At 39.6% G+C, this 17,773-nt stretch overlaps 2 protein-coding genes across 3 annotated transcripts; one reads left to right on the top strand and one right to left on the bottom strand.

The window, feature by feature from the left end:
* The first annotated feature begins 256 nt into the window (after positions 1-256).
* Positions 257-2,988, top strand: timcc (TIM double twin CX3C motif chaperone). The gene is made up of 3 exons (XM_085166769.1): positions 257-663; positions 741-881; positions 2,378-2,988. The coding sequence occupies exons 1-3, from the start codon at positions 577-579 to the stop codon at positions 2,564-2,566; spliced, it is 417 nt and encodes a 138-aa protein (XP_085022895.1). The 5' UTR covers positions 257-576; the 3' UTR covers positions 2,567-2,988.
* Positions 2,989-3,980: 992 nt separating this feature from the next.
* Positions 3,981-12,543, bottom strand: gmcl1 (germ cell-less, spermatogenesis associated). 2 transcript variants are annotated; one of them, XM_085166758.1, is made up of 15 exons: positions 12,174-12,543; positions 10,783-10,969; positions 10,557-10,676; positions 10,369-10,465; positions 10,188-10,285; positions 9,978-10,090; positions 9,810-9,875; positions 8,514-8,598; positions 8,339-8,429; positions 7,899-8,039; positions 7,721-7,790; positions 7,516-7,591; positions 7,290-7,435; positions 5,499-5,586; positions 3,981-5,417 (listed from the first exon to the last, which is right to left on the bottom strand). In XM_085166758.1, exons 2-15 carry the CDS (start codon positions 10,960-10,962, stop codon positions 5,277-5,279), a joined length of 1,512 nt encoding a protein of 503 aa, XP_085022884.1. In that variant the 5' UTR covers positions 10,963-10,969; positions 12,174-12,543; the 3' UTR covers positions 3,981-5,276. The 2 variants fall into 2 exon arrangements, with proteins under 2 accessions (XP_085022884.1, XP_085022882.1); XM_085166756.1 differs by having other exon boundaries at positions 10,783-10,964.
* Between the last annotated feature and the right edge of the window lie 5,230 nt (positions 12,544-17,773).

The raw sequence follows: 17,773 nt of genomic DNA, 5'->3' as shown, positions 1-17,773 counted from the left end.
AAATTAGTTTCAAGCGATTAATGAGAAATGTGTGCGCAGAAATTTCGAAACATTTTAAAGCTGCCTACTGTAGGATTTATCTTGTCTGTAATAATGACTAATAGCTAACATAATTGTTATCCATATAGTTTTCTCTGCTTTTTAGCGTCCTTGCGCTACACTTATTTTGTTTTATTTTGAAAGATATATGAACAGGAAATGGGCTCAAATGTCCTTTTTTAAAGAGATCAGCGGAAGTAGTTATTTACTTAATCACGGCAAAATAAATATAGATAAAGACGAGTTAGTTAAAAAGAGTATTTGTGTTTATTTAAAAGTGTTGACACTTTTCAACCCCGTTCCCTAATTCTGAAGTAACAAAACGTATTTTTTTCAAGTACGGAAGAAAATCGGAAGTGACGCAATTACTTCTCCTCTTGAACCATGCTTGAATGGAGGTGACCTTACTTACTTACTTACCAAATTGTAAAGTAAAGAAAGTTGGGGACCCCGCGGGCAGGTGAGTCCGGTCCGGGTGTAATAAACTTGTGGTGAATATCTAAGCGGACCTTGAAGGTGTCTCCAGAGTGAGCAGAAATGGCAGAGGCTCATCAGGCACGCGTGCAGAATGTGATCGAAGACATGGTCCAAAGCCTGGAGAAGGACCACATCCGTAAAATGCAGGTAGGGTGTCTGCGGGTTCTCGGTGGTGTATGCAGGTTCGAGTCCGGGTGGTAACCGGTTGTTTGTTCTCGCTGCAGGGGCGCATGTTCAGGTGCAGCGCAGAGTGCTGCGATCGCTCCACAGACAGCATGGCTCAGGTGCATCAGTGCATCGAGACGTGTCACACTCCCCTGGCCAAAGCTCAGGGCCTGGTCACTTCAGAGCTGGAGAAGTTTCAGGTAAATCACCGTGCAAACACCTGTCATCACTTTGTCTGTGCCAGGTAACTAAGATTGGAAAAGTTAGAAAGGCAAGGCTGAGATAACTTGGACATGTGCAAAGGATGGATAGTGGGCTTACTGGACAAAGGATGTTAAAGATGGAGCTGGCAGGCGGGGAGGCACATGGATGTAATGAGGGAGGACATCAAGAGAGTTGTGAAAGGGAGGATGCAAGGGATAAGGACAGATGGAAGCATGTGATCCAACATGTAACCTATATTCTGACATATGGTATAAACATAAAATTAATATAAGTGAATATTTAACTTAAGAATAGATGTAGTAAATGATATCCTAGGCAAAAATAAGTGGGCATGTTTTTATATTTTTGCAGTTTCCCCATTTATTCTCCAAGTGTTACAAATCAAATGTCTGTTACAGGGTACTTGGGTGTTAACTGAGCATAAATAATGTATAGACTTGTGGTTACTGGGTTTTGGAGTCTAGGCAAAAAAAAAACTACACCTTTACATTGGCGGTAAAGAAGATGGCTTACTATTTTGATATTCCTAACTGAAACTGTGGTGCCGTTTGTCTTTTCATTTGAGTCTTTTTGATATTGGTCTTTAGGTAATAGGAAATAAAGCAAGCCATGTTGGATCTTGTTGTGGAAGTTTTCCACTTTAAATAAAGCCTGCAGACGAGCGGTGAGCGGTAGCTAACATTCTTTAATCCAAACACACAAAGAACATACAACCAAGCTTGATGGAGAGCCTGCATGACCACGGGGCAGACGGTCAGCAGAGTCTCCATGAGTCTAGCATGGCTCTCAGTTAAATACCTTCTCCAGGAACAAAAGACAGTACACAGCTGTTTCACACCTTAAGATTCACACTCCCTTGCTACCTCCCAGAGTCCTGGAAGAGACAAAAGACTCTTTCCTGTGGAGTTGTCTGCTTCCTTACTAGACCCCCCACCATTTGTCTTACAGTATGAGTGTCAGACATGTTACAATACAATAAAATAATGTGATTAATACCTAAATGAAAGACATTCCTATACAATCTCCAGTTTGGAACCCTTAATTGACCCCTTTGCTTAGACTTGAGCATCATTACAAGTAAATGTAACTGATTTTCAAATAAAGCAGCAGTTTAAAATGTCAGTCTCTCAAGCTATACTTGCACACCCTTTCAAAGCACTAGTCAGATAAGCTGTTAAAGTCCGGTGGGTTTAGGGCTTGCTTAAATCCACAATATTACTTTTTGCTCTCCTTTAAGTCTCTCAGTTGCTCAACTCATTTTTAGTGTGGCTGAAGATCTTCATGACTCTGGTTGTTGTAATGTTTGGCTCATGTGACCCATCTCTAGTAATATTGAACTAGATAAGAATATACCTAATATTTAAAAAGTACATCTACAGCTGGTTAGATTTGCAGTAGATATCTGTAAAAATAAATAAATGAATAACATTTTAAAAAATCTAAAGTCCAATCCTTCCTGGCCCACCTTCAGGACCGTCTAACTAGATGTACAATGACCTGCAACGATAAAGCAAAGGATCTCTTTGACTCCGGCGCCAAGGAGCCAGCTGTTCGATCGCTGATGGACCGCTGCGTGGGCAGTTGTGTGGATGACCACGTTAACCTGATCCCCAGCATGACCCGACGACTAAAAGAGAACTTGGACTCTATATGGCAGTGAGGGGCAGGATAAATGACTGCAGTCCATCCAGAGGAAAGCTCGGGGGCATTGAGTTTATTCATCTAAGGAGTGAAGTGCTGGAAGTGCAGAGGGAGAGTTCAAAGACTGTGATTATTAATGCTGATGTGTAGAGATTTCAACTTTGAAATGGCCTGTTAGATCCAACTTTACCTGCAGCGAGAAAGAAATCCAGTAATGCACAAGGAGTCTTAAGGTGTGCATTTGTTAAACACGGTTAATGTATTTAATGCACATCTGTGTGTTGCATTTCAACATGTAAAGAAAACCAACCTGTGTAATCCACGTGAAGGATTTTTTTTATTCTCGATGAAACTCCTTAAAATCATGATCCCTCTTTTTTTTTTTCTCGTTTCACATTCAATTGTGAATTTATATATCTGAATAAAAAGAACCCAAACCTTCTTTGGATGCATTACTCCAGCAACACTGAAAAAAAGTGATAGCAAATAACACTTTTGCATATATTTTAATGACAACAGTGGAGTATACTCTTATATACACACATGGTGGTACAACAAAGGCAACACTGTCAGCTTTTCAGCCTGAGTAAATGATATAAAAGGAGCAATAAACACACTGCAGCCCTGATGTAAACCACACAGATAATTTTACTACTTGAAATCTAATATGATTATTTAAAAAAATGTTTAAATTGCACACGTCTAATTATGCAGCCTATCTGGTAGAATGGAAATGAACTCATTTTTGTACAAATGACCGGAAAATGCACAGCGAGTCAAACCCGAGAAGTAGTCAGCAGGTAGGAGACGACGAGTAACTGTGTGTTTGTGACCTCACAACTTACAAGACTCTTACTTTTGGTCCTTACGTCATATAAATGTACAGCTGGGAAACGAGTGTTCTCTAAACTCTTTCTTTCAGTGATGTGGTGCTGGCTCTACCTCGGTACCTCATGAGAACCTGCCCATATTTCTACAGGGCTGAGAACCGACCATTAGTTAGCAGAAGTTGGGGGTAATTTCTCCTTATGTGGCCTGCCTCTGAGAATTTCACTTTTTTCCCCATTACAATGACTGTGTTCAGCACTAAATTAGGCACGCTGACAGAGAGATAAAAGAGAACCCAGATTAGATAAAAATCTCTTTGGTGAGCCAGGCTCTTATTAGCCGTTATCTTCTGAGCCTTAAATTCATTTATTACTGCAGAGACCAGAACAGACTCTGAAGATGAGCCAACTAAAACAAAAGATATGCCAACAGCACACTGACCTTTGAACCTTTTGACTAAAGAGAGAAACAAACAGCAACTGATCAGGCTTCAAGTTTCTTATGTTATTGAATTGGCCATATGAAACTGATAACATGCCTATCTATCATCTGTAGTTAAAACATAACCTTGCAGCTGCAATAAAGACCTTCACTAGATACAGAGATTTCGTGATAGCACCACAGCCCGTGTCAGAGGGCAATTTTATTGGCAGTGGAGAAATTGTTTTCAAAAGTACATCGATACGAATAAAAATGAAGTACAAAATAATAAATAATGGCCAAATAAAAGCTTTCACCTCCATTAGATATCAAAACCACATGAGGTAACAACAGATTAAGAAAACCGCCAAACAAATATTTCCCAAATTAATATGATAAGTATTCAAAAACAGAACTTAAATGGTACTTAGAGTATAGATGGTAGAGTGCCAAACAAGAAGCAGCTGCACTGTAAAAGAAGAGTGAGCAGGTGACTGCCTTAATACCAGCAAACACACAGTGGGGAGTGTAGCTGATGAATACTGCAGAAAGGAAATCTGGATTTTTTTTATTTTGTGAGCCAAAAAAATAAGATTATGCTGAGAGCACCAGATAGCACAAGTATTTACTGCAACCTCAGCTTTAACTGGGGAGGGTTACTGAGTCTTAAACTTGTGATGCTGGTGGACATCGTGGATTATCAATTTTATACAAGGTGGTGGAAATGACCAACTCAGAGTGACCCATGGAAGCTACAGGCTGATAAAATCCTGCTTTTTTTGTGCCTCTGCATTTGTCGCTTCATCTTTTTGTCTACTGTTATGACCAGCAGCCGTACATTGCACTGAGCAGGTGTGTGGCTTCTTATGCAGCAGCAACGCAAAGGTGAGTTTACTCTTGTCCTTACTTAATGCACAATTTCTCCTTCTAAGAACAGATGTGTGTTTCCTCTTAGGAAATTGTCAGAAGCTCTGAAATGTGATGGAACTATTCAGTTTCACTGTTTGTTTGTGCTCCCGATGACGATGTCCTGTACACAGTGAAAAAAAAAAAAAAAAAGTGTAAAGTCAAGCCCTACAAAGTCTGCTTAATGACCACAAGTTCATAAGTGATAAGTCACGAGCAGACTATGAGCTTCTCCAAACACCTGGAGGTTTCCCATCTTTAAGAATGGTCCAGCATCCCAGTGCAGATGGTTAACAGCAGAGGTACAAGGTGGAGAGAAGCTTCTCTGAGAGCAAAAGGTGGTCTGATCCCTCTTGACCACTAGTATAGGGCTTCATTATACTGTAAACCCCATGTAGACATATATACAAAACATTTTTTCCCCAAGAACATCTCGCTGAGTTTAGAGAGCATGCAGACAGTATGTCCAGTGTCAAAATGTGTTAAATGAGGCCATAGATTGTACATACAAGCTTGTGTCAAGTGTCTCTGCAGTAACAGAAGAATGGCAGCAGCTAATGGCTGGTGAGCAGGTATCAAGACACACTGTGAGCAGACCTGTCTTTGTCTGAGGAGTCTGGACGGTGATCTGACTGAGGTGATGTATACAGGAAGTTACAGCACACGTAGAGGGGGAATGATAACAACCGGCTGTCCAGATTCATCACCACATACTCCTGTAGGATTGAAGGAATTGAAGCATGATACCAAGTTTACAATTTTCTTTTAGAAATGGTGACTAGTGAGTATTCACTGACCTGGTCTTTCTCTAGAGTGAGCAGCTGGTAACCTGTTGAGCGACTGCAGACCAGCTTTCCACGACTGTCAAAGGAGGCAAGACGTAACCTGGAGACAAAGATGTTTGAAGAAAGCTTTCAAACATTTCAACAGCTTGCCACCAGGTTAGTTCAATCTGTTGCAAAGAGGTGACAGGAAGTTTAACAGCATTCACACTAATTTAAACATGAGGGCACCACTAGCACACAGCTAAGCCTAAACATGGATGGAAACAAAGGTAACCTGTAACTGTCACAGGGTCAATACATTATCAGCTGAACACTATAAACTATACATCAGTTTCTATTGTAAATTTGTATACATACACAATTTAGGTATAATATATTAAAGTATATATAACAAAAACATGTATAGAAGTAGACATGAGACATTAGTGTCAAAGAGTAGAGTATACACCCTATAATAAAAATGATCCAGTCATTAGTAGGTTAACACAACACAACAAATGCAGACAAAGTCACGTGAAAAGCAAAGTAGTTTGTAGAAGCAACTTCAGCAGCAATAACCAAGTAATCCTTTTCTGTGTGACTTTATTAGTGTCTCACATGGTTGTGGAGAAATTTTGACCCACTCGTCTTTGTAACTTTGCTTCAGTTCATTGAGGTTTGTAGACATTTATTTATACACAACTTTCATTTCTTCAGGTTGAGGTCTGGACTTTGTCTGGACTATTGCGACACATCGATTCTGCTCCATTGTAAATTTGCTGCTGTGCTGGATCGTCCTATGACTGAGATCATGATTAAAGCTACTTTTGAACTATATCCTAAAATCAGCTGGACTCTTCCTTATTTTTGTTCAACTTTTAAGTCCAGCATTTGAAATGTTGGTGTAATATTTGATTATTTTCTGGGCTTCGACCTGCAAGTAAAATTTTTGTCCCCGTTTCATTAATTTAAAGAACAATTTGATAAATTGCGACATACAGTCCCCTCAGCTAAGCTGGAAATGATCATTCATGCACAAGTGTCATCGTGTTTATTCATATTGTGATTACTGCAATGCCCCGTTTACTGGCATGGACAAATCATCTCTTTGTCCGTCTATAAACTTTAATAAATGCTGCGGTCCAGACTATTAACAAATTCTAGAACGCAAACTCATGACACTCCCTTTAAAAACACACATACACTCATTCTTTTTATTTATTACGCTAAGTTACTGTGTTGTCTCGTTTGTATTGTGTTGTGCTTGGTGCCGACGTGGGACAGTTTCGTTGTACTATTGTACAAGGTATGACTGTGCAATGACAATAAAGAGTTATCTCTTGTCTCTCTTTACATCAGCTCTCAACAGGTTTTAGGTTTACTTTTATTTTTACATTACTGTATAAAATTAAACAGTCAAAAGGGTAAATGCCAGCCTATTGCCAAATATGATAACGCCTACCAATTACAGTGATCAATGTTGATCAGTCACATGTTCACAGTCCACAACTTCATCACTGCATCCTAATAAAATAACTATAGCCAACTGATAAGTATAGCAACTAATCATTTCAAATGCTGAACTTCACTCTGTAAATCAACTTTAGAAAACGCTACATGAGCAAATATTTCTTAGCTCAAGAATGTGTTTGCACATTTATCTCAATATAATGATTTTAGTTTCTCTATTTAAATTTTTTCTATTCAATGAAATTTTATTTATATAGCACTAAATCACAACAACTGTCACCTTGAGGCATTTTTCAAAGTAAAGATCCTACAATTAAAGCGGGATTATACAGTCTGGTTGCCTGCACCACTGACCTGTATGCCAAGTGTCTTCGCGCTTGTAGACTGACAGCGCCCCCACATGGCTGACTCAGAGTATTCCTCTTGAAGACGATGAAGCGATTTGTGTAGGTCACCAGCAGGTCAAAACCAAAGTTAAAGCCCGTCCACCTCCAGCAGTACTGAGAAAAGGGGAATATCACAGTGTTTTCCCTTTGGAGAAATGAATCCATAAACAATGACTGTATGGAAACAAACTCACATCTCCATCTTTAATGAGCTTCCTGCCACACCTCATGCTGCTCTGCTCAAACTCGTCTTTGTTGGGCTCCTGAGGACTAATAAACAGAAGTGTTTGTCATCACAACAGCATTAAAAGCAATGCATGTGATCCATGTGCAGCATAAAGCACCACTAAATCAGTCCAAATTCAATCTACTGACTCGTTTGAAGTTTCAGGTTCTTACCCGTTATCATTCTCAAACTCTGTCCGGAGCATGGCGAACCACTGGTTTTTATACACGGACGTCAACCAGTCTGAAACATAAAGTACATAAACACAAGAAACAGATGTTAAAATAACCACACACAAAAAAAAAGATGCACATTTATGACGAAATGGCATCAGCCGGAGCCATAAATTACCAGGAGGCAAAATGTTGTCCCTCTCCAAGATGCGTGCAGACGCGAGGTCATTGATGATGTACTGCAGGCGCACAAAGTTGAACACTGACCGAAAAGGAACGCCCTCATCTGTGTTCAAGAAGGGTTCCTTCTCACAAAGGTCTGTTGATAAAGGTTAATTAGAAAGACAGACCATGATTAACACAGCTAATCTAACTAGCTTTAATTTCCATTCGTTTAATTGTTCTTTTTAGCCTTTTATTGTGATATAGGGTTTATTTATAGGAGCAAGATATAAAAAGCTAAAAATTAGCATTACTGTGAAAACACTTTGTGACAGTGGCCTCAACAAACAAGCCTCATCAAGTGGGCAAATACTTAACTAAAGTGTTTCTTTTGGTTTGTAATTTAATTTTAGCTATAATAACCTTGGTGATTTCACCCAATGTGCATTACAGTACCTGTCCTGCGCTTGCAAAGCCAGGCGTCGGCATCAGCCAGAAGCTGCTTGATGGGGCCGTCCCACAGCGGATTGAGCTGCAGAAACATCCACTGCAGAAAGAGGTGAGAATGCTTAAAATACACATCAGAGTGCAGTGACTGTGACAGGAAAAATGTCTACGACTGTGCTTTTACCTTTTTCAGAGCAGTGTAAACGTCCATCTCCACCTGCATGACAAACAAGTCAGAGGACTGGATGAGTTGCTCCATGACCTCCACCCTGTAAACAGATGGCGACAAGTTTATGTATTGCAAACAGTGAAATGAGCAAAATCTTCCAAGGGCACAGTCAAGGTCCACATACAGTTTGTGGCAAACTGAATAAAAGCTTGACCACTACATGAACTGTCATCTGGCTGTGTTTGTGCAGAGAGAAGCCATGAGTAACTGTGACTACTGTTACAGTGGACCTTTCACATACCAGCCACCTATCCTGCATGTTGATATGACCCTTGAAAGTTAACCCAAAAAGCACATATTGAAGATTTCCCTACTTAATCAACAGAAATTAAACTAAACATCAGGGCACCAACACTTGCTTCTATTTCTCCACATCATACATGCTACAATTGGAGTTTTTACCCCATGATACTGACGCTTCAAGTTGATAATGACTAAGATCAGCTTGGACAAAACTAGCTTTTAACTTTAGACTGTGACATTTAAATTGCTAGTATACCCTCTATACTGGTCACTTAACACACCGCTGCAACATCATCACAAAGTCACTTTTCTTTATGCTCGCCATTAAGGTGCAGGTATTCATTGGAGCAGGCCAGTTCTCCTGAATGATAGGTGTCGTCACTCAGACAATACTGCCACATCAGCGCTGATGTAGGAAGAGAAGAAGTCGAAACCGGAAGCCAAGACATTGTCAAGTGGGTCCCCCCCCCCCACATAGTCTCATGTTTTCAAATTGTTGCAAATCTCCCTCTTTATAATCTCTTTTGTCTGTGACTTTAAAGTTCTGTACCGAAATATAATTAAAATGGCAGTAAAAACACGTCCAATTACAAAAATCAAGAGATGCCCGGCCGGCAAGCGCCAGCAGAGGCAACATTTTCAGGCATGCGCCACCTGTGACGAGGTGCATGGTGACCATAAAAGCAGCCTTAGAGCTGGTGTGAAATTGATGGGTTTCCAGTTTTCAAACAAATCTTAAATGTGTTTTTCATGTGGATATCACCTGGTCTTGGTAATGAGGGCTAAAAAATGCCAGAAAAAAAAAAGATGTAAAATCTGGTACTTAGATTAAGTAATTTATATTTAAGTAATCAAAGAGTCTGAAACGGGTACAATTTGTATAATATGAAGGTAAATTTACAAGTATTCATTAAATACTCTGAATATAGTTTCCATAAACAAATCTAACTCTAAAATCTAACTCTGTTATTTCATGAACAGAGAAGCTACTCTGACAGTCAAACACACCCAAGTTCTTTCATCAGGTCGACATTTTGGTGGGTCATCAGGTTGTTTAGAAGCCACTCGAGACATCTGCAGAAAAAGACACACAAATACACACATATGTAAACATTTCCAAACATGTACATACTTTCTTATGTGGCATAAACAACCCAATTATGTCAACATTCTCACTTTTTAATGACTGAATCCAGGCCATAGATGCTAGCACACACATAGTAGCCACACACAGTCTTTGCACTGATGTTTTCCTTCATGGTTTCGCCACACTGCTGGATCAAATCATCCTGTGAACACAGACCATAAAACTTATTAAGATTTAGTATAATTTAAAACACAGATATCTGTCTCACCTTTCAGTGACTTGTTTTTACACGTACTTACCAGCTGTAGCATACAAGCAGCAGCAAGAATACTGACGACTCTGCTGGGTTTGATCAGAACATCATCGCGGTACAGGGACCCAAACACGACTTGTAGAGCTACACAGGGATGTACAAGGCCATCAGCCAATGAGTACAAGTACAAAGGAGGCCAGTTAGCATCCGTTTTCTGTGACTCTCACCTTCAGTATCAATGTTCTGATCTGGGATCTCCAGGTTGATTTCCATCATGCTGGACTCCTTCCAGGATCCGCTGAACATGCTGGAGAAATACCCCGACTGTAAAGTGCAGGAATATGATAACTCATACAAGAGAATGTAACACTGGCTGCTTTGAAGATGCCTCGGCGTGTGTGTGTGTTTGTTTTACCTGGCAGAGGTACACTTTGTGGAGGTTCCACTCCTGTCCTAGAGCGCAGATACGAATGTCACTGTTTTCCCCATTCAGAAACAAGGTCTGATAAATGTACTTTGATGTGCTTTTTAATTTCTTCCTGCTCGAGGAAAACATAAAAACAAAACCAGACAACAGAAAAAAACGAGAGTAAGACAAAACACAGACAACTTAAAGATATCTGATTCTGAACTGGCTGGACTTGCCTGCGAGGTGTATCGAGTATGCCATCATCCTCCTCTTGCTCACTGTCACAGTCACACTGAGCATTTCGTTTCCTCTTCTTACACTCGCAGTTATGTTTGCGGTTGGTACTTGTGCCCTCTGTGGCCTCTTCTGGTCCCTGAGAGGACAGCTGAAACCTGCTGCCCAGAATTCCCATTTCTGTGCTTTCAAAGAGACATAAAGCAATCACAAATTACAAGTCAGTTATGTATACTGTAGTTTCACAGTTCATCAGAATCAATACTTTTGGAGTGGTACTTTAGCTACTGTATTAAGTAAATGTTTAATTGTCGTGCAAGCGCATTAAATTTCGAGACACCACAGGTTGCATCCAGACAAACTGCCTGTTTTGCTCAACAGTCAAAGAAATCCACAGATATGGTCCTGTGCAAAAGTCTTGAGCTGCCATCATTTCTTTATGCTTTGCTTTCAGTGAGCCAGACGACCTCGGCATTTTTAAAGTGGTCCTGAGCAATAGTTCTCCAGGCTTTACAAATGTCTTTCTAAGTTCTGTTTTTCTGAAAATTAAATGCCAGCACAGAAAAGTACCATCAGATTTTGATCCACCATGCAATACCATCTCAAAAGCTTCTGACTGGTAACAGCTTCATTTTTCAGCATGACAATGAAACACACTGTCAATGCAGTAAAAGCATACCTGGGTAGAAAATCACACAGTCATGGATCAGCCCCCCCAGAGCCCGGACATCAACATCACTGAAGTAAACAGCCAACATCCAAAGAAGAGCTTTGAATGTCCTTCAAGAAGCCTGGAGAACTATTCCTGAAGACTAGGAGCTCAATTAAATAGAAAAACGTGAATAAAATAAAGATTCCCAACAAATAAAATTATAAATAATAATATCACCATTTGAAAAGATGAGTGTAATTCAATAAGGAGCTTAAATAAAAGTAGAAACTAAAACAGGTTTTGTGGCAAATAAGGAAGAAACGCTTTCCCGCATAACTTGTATAACTTGAATGACTGTGAAGTGAAATGAATACACATGCTTGAACATCGTTATTTATTATGATAGCAACAGACTGATACACCACACCACTTTTCCTTATCCTTGTGCTACACTTGCCTTTGTAGCTTTCACCAACATTGGCCTCATGTAACTAGTTAGATATCCAGAAAAAAGCAAGTGGCACACTCCTTGGTTAACAGTAAGCCACTATCACGTCTCGACTTAATTTTAAATAAGCCCAAAACGTGGCTTTGTTGTTTTATATTTTAAAATACAGGCACAAAATATTTTACAAAACGAAGCCTTGAATGAAGTTTGCTAAGTTTGAGTTGAGTGTCCACAACAGAGTCTGATGCGAGTTATGTTTATCACCCAAACAACGACTCGGCTGACTCACCTGCTGGTTATGACAGGGAGAAGGCTGAGAGGGAGACGTGTGACGTGTTAATGTGGACGGTAAACACCGGCTGATTATCTCAGCTCAAACGTTGACGAGCTAGATAAGAGGCGATCCAGCCTCAGAGCTAGCTTAGCCGCCACATTCACAGACCAGAATCGTGTATAAAAACAGTAACAGCGCTTATTCTGACTGGCTGCTGCTCCGTACAGGTCTCCAGACAGCACATCTGCCTCTGCTTCAGTTACATTTTTCTAAATTATAGCGAAAGTAAAGTCAAAGATAGCAGATGATGTGTAACTAAAAATTTCTGAGGCTGTTTTTTTTGTTGTTCTTCTTCTTCGTCGTCGTCTTCTTCATCTAAATTTTATTGGCGGTTTGCAAACAACTGAATGGTGCATTACCGCCACCAACTGGTGTGGAGTGTGACTGGAACGTCGCTCAAAAAACAAAAAAACAAAAAATTCAAATCCTCCCAAGCAATTTACTCTCTTTTAAAACTGGAATAAGGCCCTTTTGCAGTAAATCAATAAGATCTAGTTTCATTTTTCTCTTTCTCATTTTCTTCATTTTCCTACTCCTTCCTGTGGTTCTCATTTCTCCTGCCCTCCTTTGAATTTTATACAACCACCATCCCCTCCTTTCCTCCTCCCACTGTTTTTGCCATCTTTTCTTCATTTCTTGCCTTACAATACTCTTTATCTCTGTCTGACTGAAGCTAATAGCCAGGTCAAATTCCCCATGTTTTGTGGCTTCCTTCGCAACTCTATCTGCCATTTCATTTGCTTATACTCCAGATAAGTTAAGATAAAGGTAACCTTTATTAGTCCCACACGTGGGAAATTTGTAATGAGCTGGAATCCATAAAAACACAACTGTAAGCCCCATCATGTGTATTCTGTAAAGTGTTTGCTGAACCTCTGTTAGGATATCTGCTCTATTTTCTGAGTGGCGACACTGTAAACTGAACAATAACCAGCTTGAGTCTGAACAAGTGCCTGCTTTTAATGGTCTCATGTCTTCTACCCATTGAACAGCTAACAGTATTGCTAGCATTTCTCCAGCGTATACTGACAGTCCATTAGTGAGCCTTTTCCCTACATTGACCTTAAATATGGTTGACAAATGCTAAACCATATTTGCACATAATTATAATACTGATCAATGTAAGCCTGTGCTGTATGGGAGTTTAAATTAACTGCCCTATCCACTTCTTCTTTTTCAATAATGTAAAATCTATTGTGGCATCAGGAAGTATCCATGGCGGTGTTGCTGGTAACGGCACTCTTTGACTGATGTTGAACTGATCCAGTTTAAGTTCTATTGCTCTTCTACCCACAATCCACCCAAAGCTCTTTGTTTCCTGCCTTTCTTTCTCCCAACAAGGTTTCAGTACCTCTTGTGTTGGGTGATCCTGTCCACGGCCCTGCAGATTTGCCCAATAATTAAGTGTTAGCTGCTCTCTTCTGATTCCTAGTGTCATCTCACCCATCTCTACCTGTAAAGTTGCTGTTGGGGTTGCTTTAAATGCACCTGTGCTGAGTCTTAGTGCCTGATACTGAATGAAGTCTAACTTCAAAAGAGTTGTGTCTGCTGCTGAATTATATGCTACACATCCATAATCTAACACCGATCTGACCAATCCAGTGTATATGGCCCTCAAAGACTTTCTATCCGCTCCCCAATCCATCCCAACCCCCCCCCCCCCACCTCATTATATTTAATACCTTTTTTCCTTTATCCACCATTTTCTGAATGTGTACAGCCTATGTTACCCTTTCATCCAACCACAATCCAAGAAACTTAAATTTACTCACTCTTTCTAATTCTTGAACATATAACCTAAGCTTGACGTCCTCACCAATTCTTTTCCTTGTAAAAAAAACCCATGGTCTTGGTCTTATCAACTGAAAATTTAAAACCCCACGTAAATGACCACTCTTCAACTTTTCCAGTTGCTCCCTGCAGTTTTTTTTGTTTTTTGTTTTACAATACAATACAATAAATAATACAATAAACTCTACATTATTCCCTCTCTTCCACATTACACCATCATCTGCAAAAAGTGAAAACCCTATCCCAACCTCTATGTCATTAAACACAACATTTATCATTAAAGAAAATAACAAAGGGCTCACAATGCTCCCTTGAGGTGTAACGTTTTCTACAGGAAACCTCTCCGAGTAAATCTTTCCAATTCTCACTTGCATCTGTCTTCCCCTTAAAAAAGAAAAATCCTTTATCCATATGAACATCTTCCCACTGATAACCAATTTCCTGACTTTAACTAGAAGGCCTTCTCTCCACATCATATTGTAGGCTTTTTCTATGTCAAAAAACACCACCACTACACTCTGTTTATTTGTGCTTTCCTGACTTCATGTTCCAAACACAATACTGGATCCACTGTATTCCTTCCTCTTCTGAAACCACTTTGATGTTTAGATATGTATCCTTTACTTTCTATATAGTACATTAGTCTTTCATTTACCATTCACTCCATTATTTTACAGATATTAGATGTTAAAGCTATAGGTCTGTAACTTTCTGGATTTGTATCATCCTTTCCTGGTTTACGTATGGGCACATCCACTGCCTCCTTCCAGCTTTGCAGCAGTTTCTCACCCTCCCAAACTCTGTTATATAATTCTAATAAAAGATCTTTAGCTGACTCACTGAGATAGTTTATAGCAAACCTGATCTTTTCACGGTGCTGATAATTTGGATTTCTGAAGCACTCAATTCAATTCTGTCTTTGTAAAAGGAATATTTAATAAATCATCTGTATCTTCTTCCTGTTTCAGTAATTCCCTATTCTCCATGTTTCTCTTCCTCTTTGCCCTTCTTCACTAACATTGCCTGAACTATGGATTTTAACAAACGTTCTGCGAACAGATTTGCCTTTTCCTCATCTTTTACAGCTGTTGCTTCTCCATCCCTCAATATTGGATATCCATACTCCCTTTTTATACCATTCATCCTTCTAATCATTGACCAACCACTTTCTATTTTTGTCTCCCTCCCTACTGAATTACAAAAACCCCTCCAGAAGTCACTCTTTGCATTTTGAATGGTTCTTCTTAGCTCAGCTTGCAATCTTTTAAGCTTTCATCTTTCAATGAAATTCTGAAAACTGTGTTTCCTCTGTAATATCTTAAAAGCTTTATTTTGATGCTTAATCACTTTATCACACTCCTTTGTCCACCAAGGTACGACCTTCTTTTCCTTATACCTTCTTTCTTCTTTATTTCCCAGTTTCCTGCGTCTAAACTGCTTTACAAATAGAATAATTGAAATCATCCACCCCAGCATTCATATCCATCTTTTGCATTTCCTGATCACTAACTATTCTAATACTAGTCAATAACCATATGACTGTTCGCACCACTAACACATGACCCTACACTGTGTTCACTGCATCATTCCATCTTCGCACTGATCACCACCTGCATTCATGTATATATCTATCTACTTAGCACTTTTAATTTGTATTTTGATGTTTATTTAAGTGTTGTCTGACAGGATGTGTTGCACTAAGTACTGCAGCAATTACCTAATGTTTTAAACTTGCTCAACATTTGGCAATAAAACCCTTTCTGATTCTGATTCTAAATGTATCCCAATCAGCATTACTGAAGCACCACTTCTACACACCTATATCCTGGTTCTCTACACTCAGCTCTATCTCAGTCATTATAGGATAATGGTCACTGCCTACAGTTGTCTCTTTTTTAACTGCCATGAACAAATACCTGCCAACGAGTCTGACACTATGTGAGATAATTGCTGATTCTGCACCTGTTCTAACATTAACTCTTGTACCACTTCCATCATACTTTTTTAGCTCTATCAATTCCTCAATCACTGCTCCATTCCGATCATTATAATTACCCATTAATGTTCCTTGTGCATTAAAGTCCCCACACCAAATTACGTTTCCCTTTAAATATGTGCCAAGTTCCTCTACTGACAACAGTTTGTTAGCCAGATTGTAAAAATTGATCACTCTGATGCTGCTATTTCTTGATCAGATTTCAAGTACAATATATTCTAACTGTGTTCCTATAGCTACAGCTCTATATTGGATCCCTTGTTTCACAAATGTGGCACATCCTCCTCCATTACCCTCCTTTCTATCTCTGCGGACACTATCATAACCTGAATACAGATCATTTCTGGTTTCTTTTTGCATTTTTTGATGAATCCTTTAAACTCTTGTCCATTTGCAATCAAACTTCTGGTGTTCCCCTGTAAGATAATCATATTGTCCTCTCCCCTGGTCCTCCTGCTTTCCCCTCCCCTCCAAGTCTTTTATTGGATATGTTCCCAAGATATTCTTTAATACCAAAAAACCTCTCTCCTCCTTTCACAGTTATTTTAATTTTCTCGGTTTTGTGTTTCACTTGATCTGTGCAATTTATAACATAGGCAATAAACAAAATAATCTTCTCCACTGTCAGTCCTGTATGAGTTCCATGTGTCTGTACTAAATCTGCTGTCGACGGTTAAACCAGTCCTGTTCCATCCTTTGCCTTCTGTACCCTCTTGACAGTCTCTGCGTAACTTGTGCTGTGAGCTGCTTTGACTTGCTCGACCTCCATGGCCTTCTTTCTGACTTCACAGCCCCCATAACTTACCCTGTGCTGCCACCCACAATTACTGCATTTATCCTGTACATCATCCCCACATTCCTCAAATCTGTTTTCACCTCCACACTTGGGGCACCTCTGTTTCCCCTTGAAAACTGCAGCGTTGTGCCCATACCTTTGGCATTTATAGCACGTGAGGGGCGGCGATACATATGCTCTAACCAGAAAGCTTCCTATTTTAACTTTATCTGGCAGGATGAAATTCCAGGGGTACCTTTTATTATTCTTCTTCGTCTATTGGTGGTATCTAGTAACGGTTTTACGGTAACGGTTCAATATAGCACATTGATGTAGCAGCTAAGCTCAACGGCGCCATCTACTGTAAGACGGCGGAATTACACACGTAAATGAAATAGTGACGCGTTGTGATTTAATCATTTCAAATGCAGTTATTATTATGTGTAGCAGAATACAGTTTCCTGGAAGATGTGTAATGTGTTATTACGTGTAATTTACATGTTCTAAATTACGTGTTAAATATACTGAGATAAATTTACATACACAAGTTTATCTTAACAGTACTTTTAAATAAAAACTTTCTATAAGGTTTTATGGAATTGATTATGATGAACGGCCTTCCTAGATGAACTTGAATTTAAAGCGATCCAGTGCACAAAATGCAAGCACAATTACAGGGGTGTCTTCCCTTGTCTTAGCTTTCCACTTTGATGAGATGCCTCTCCCTCCCCAAGCTTGGGTCTGCCAGAGATATCTTCCTTCTCCCCACCATCACCAGCAGCTCCCTCTTTCTACTTAGCTCTACAATATAAAGCCACGGGCCTCTTCAGTCAATGGCTGGACCCCCTTTTGCTTTAAGAACTGTCTTAATGCTTGACAGCACAGATTCAATAAGGTGCTGGAAACATTCCCAAGATAATTTAGTCTATATCGGTATGATAGCATCAAACAGTTGGTGCAGAAATGTTGACTGCACATCCATAATGAGAATTT

Source organism: Neolamprologus multifasciatus, chromosome 7 (genome assembly GCF_963576455.1).
Source record: "Neolamprologus multifasciatus chromosome 7, fNeoMul1.2, whole genome shotgun sequence".
Lineage (NCBI taxonomy): Eukaryota > Metazoa > Chordata > Actinopteri > Cichliformes > Cichlidae > Neolamprologus > Neolamprologus multifasciatus.
Note: the sequence above shows the minus strand (reverse complement) of the source record. Positions and strands in the feature narration are given on the sequence as shown.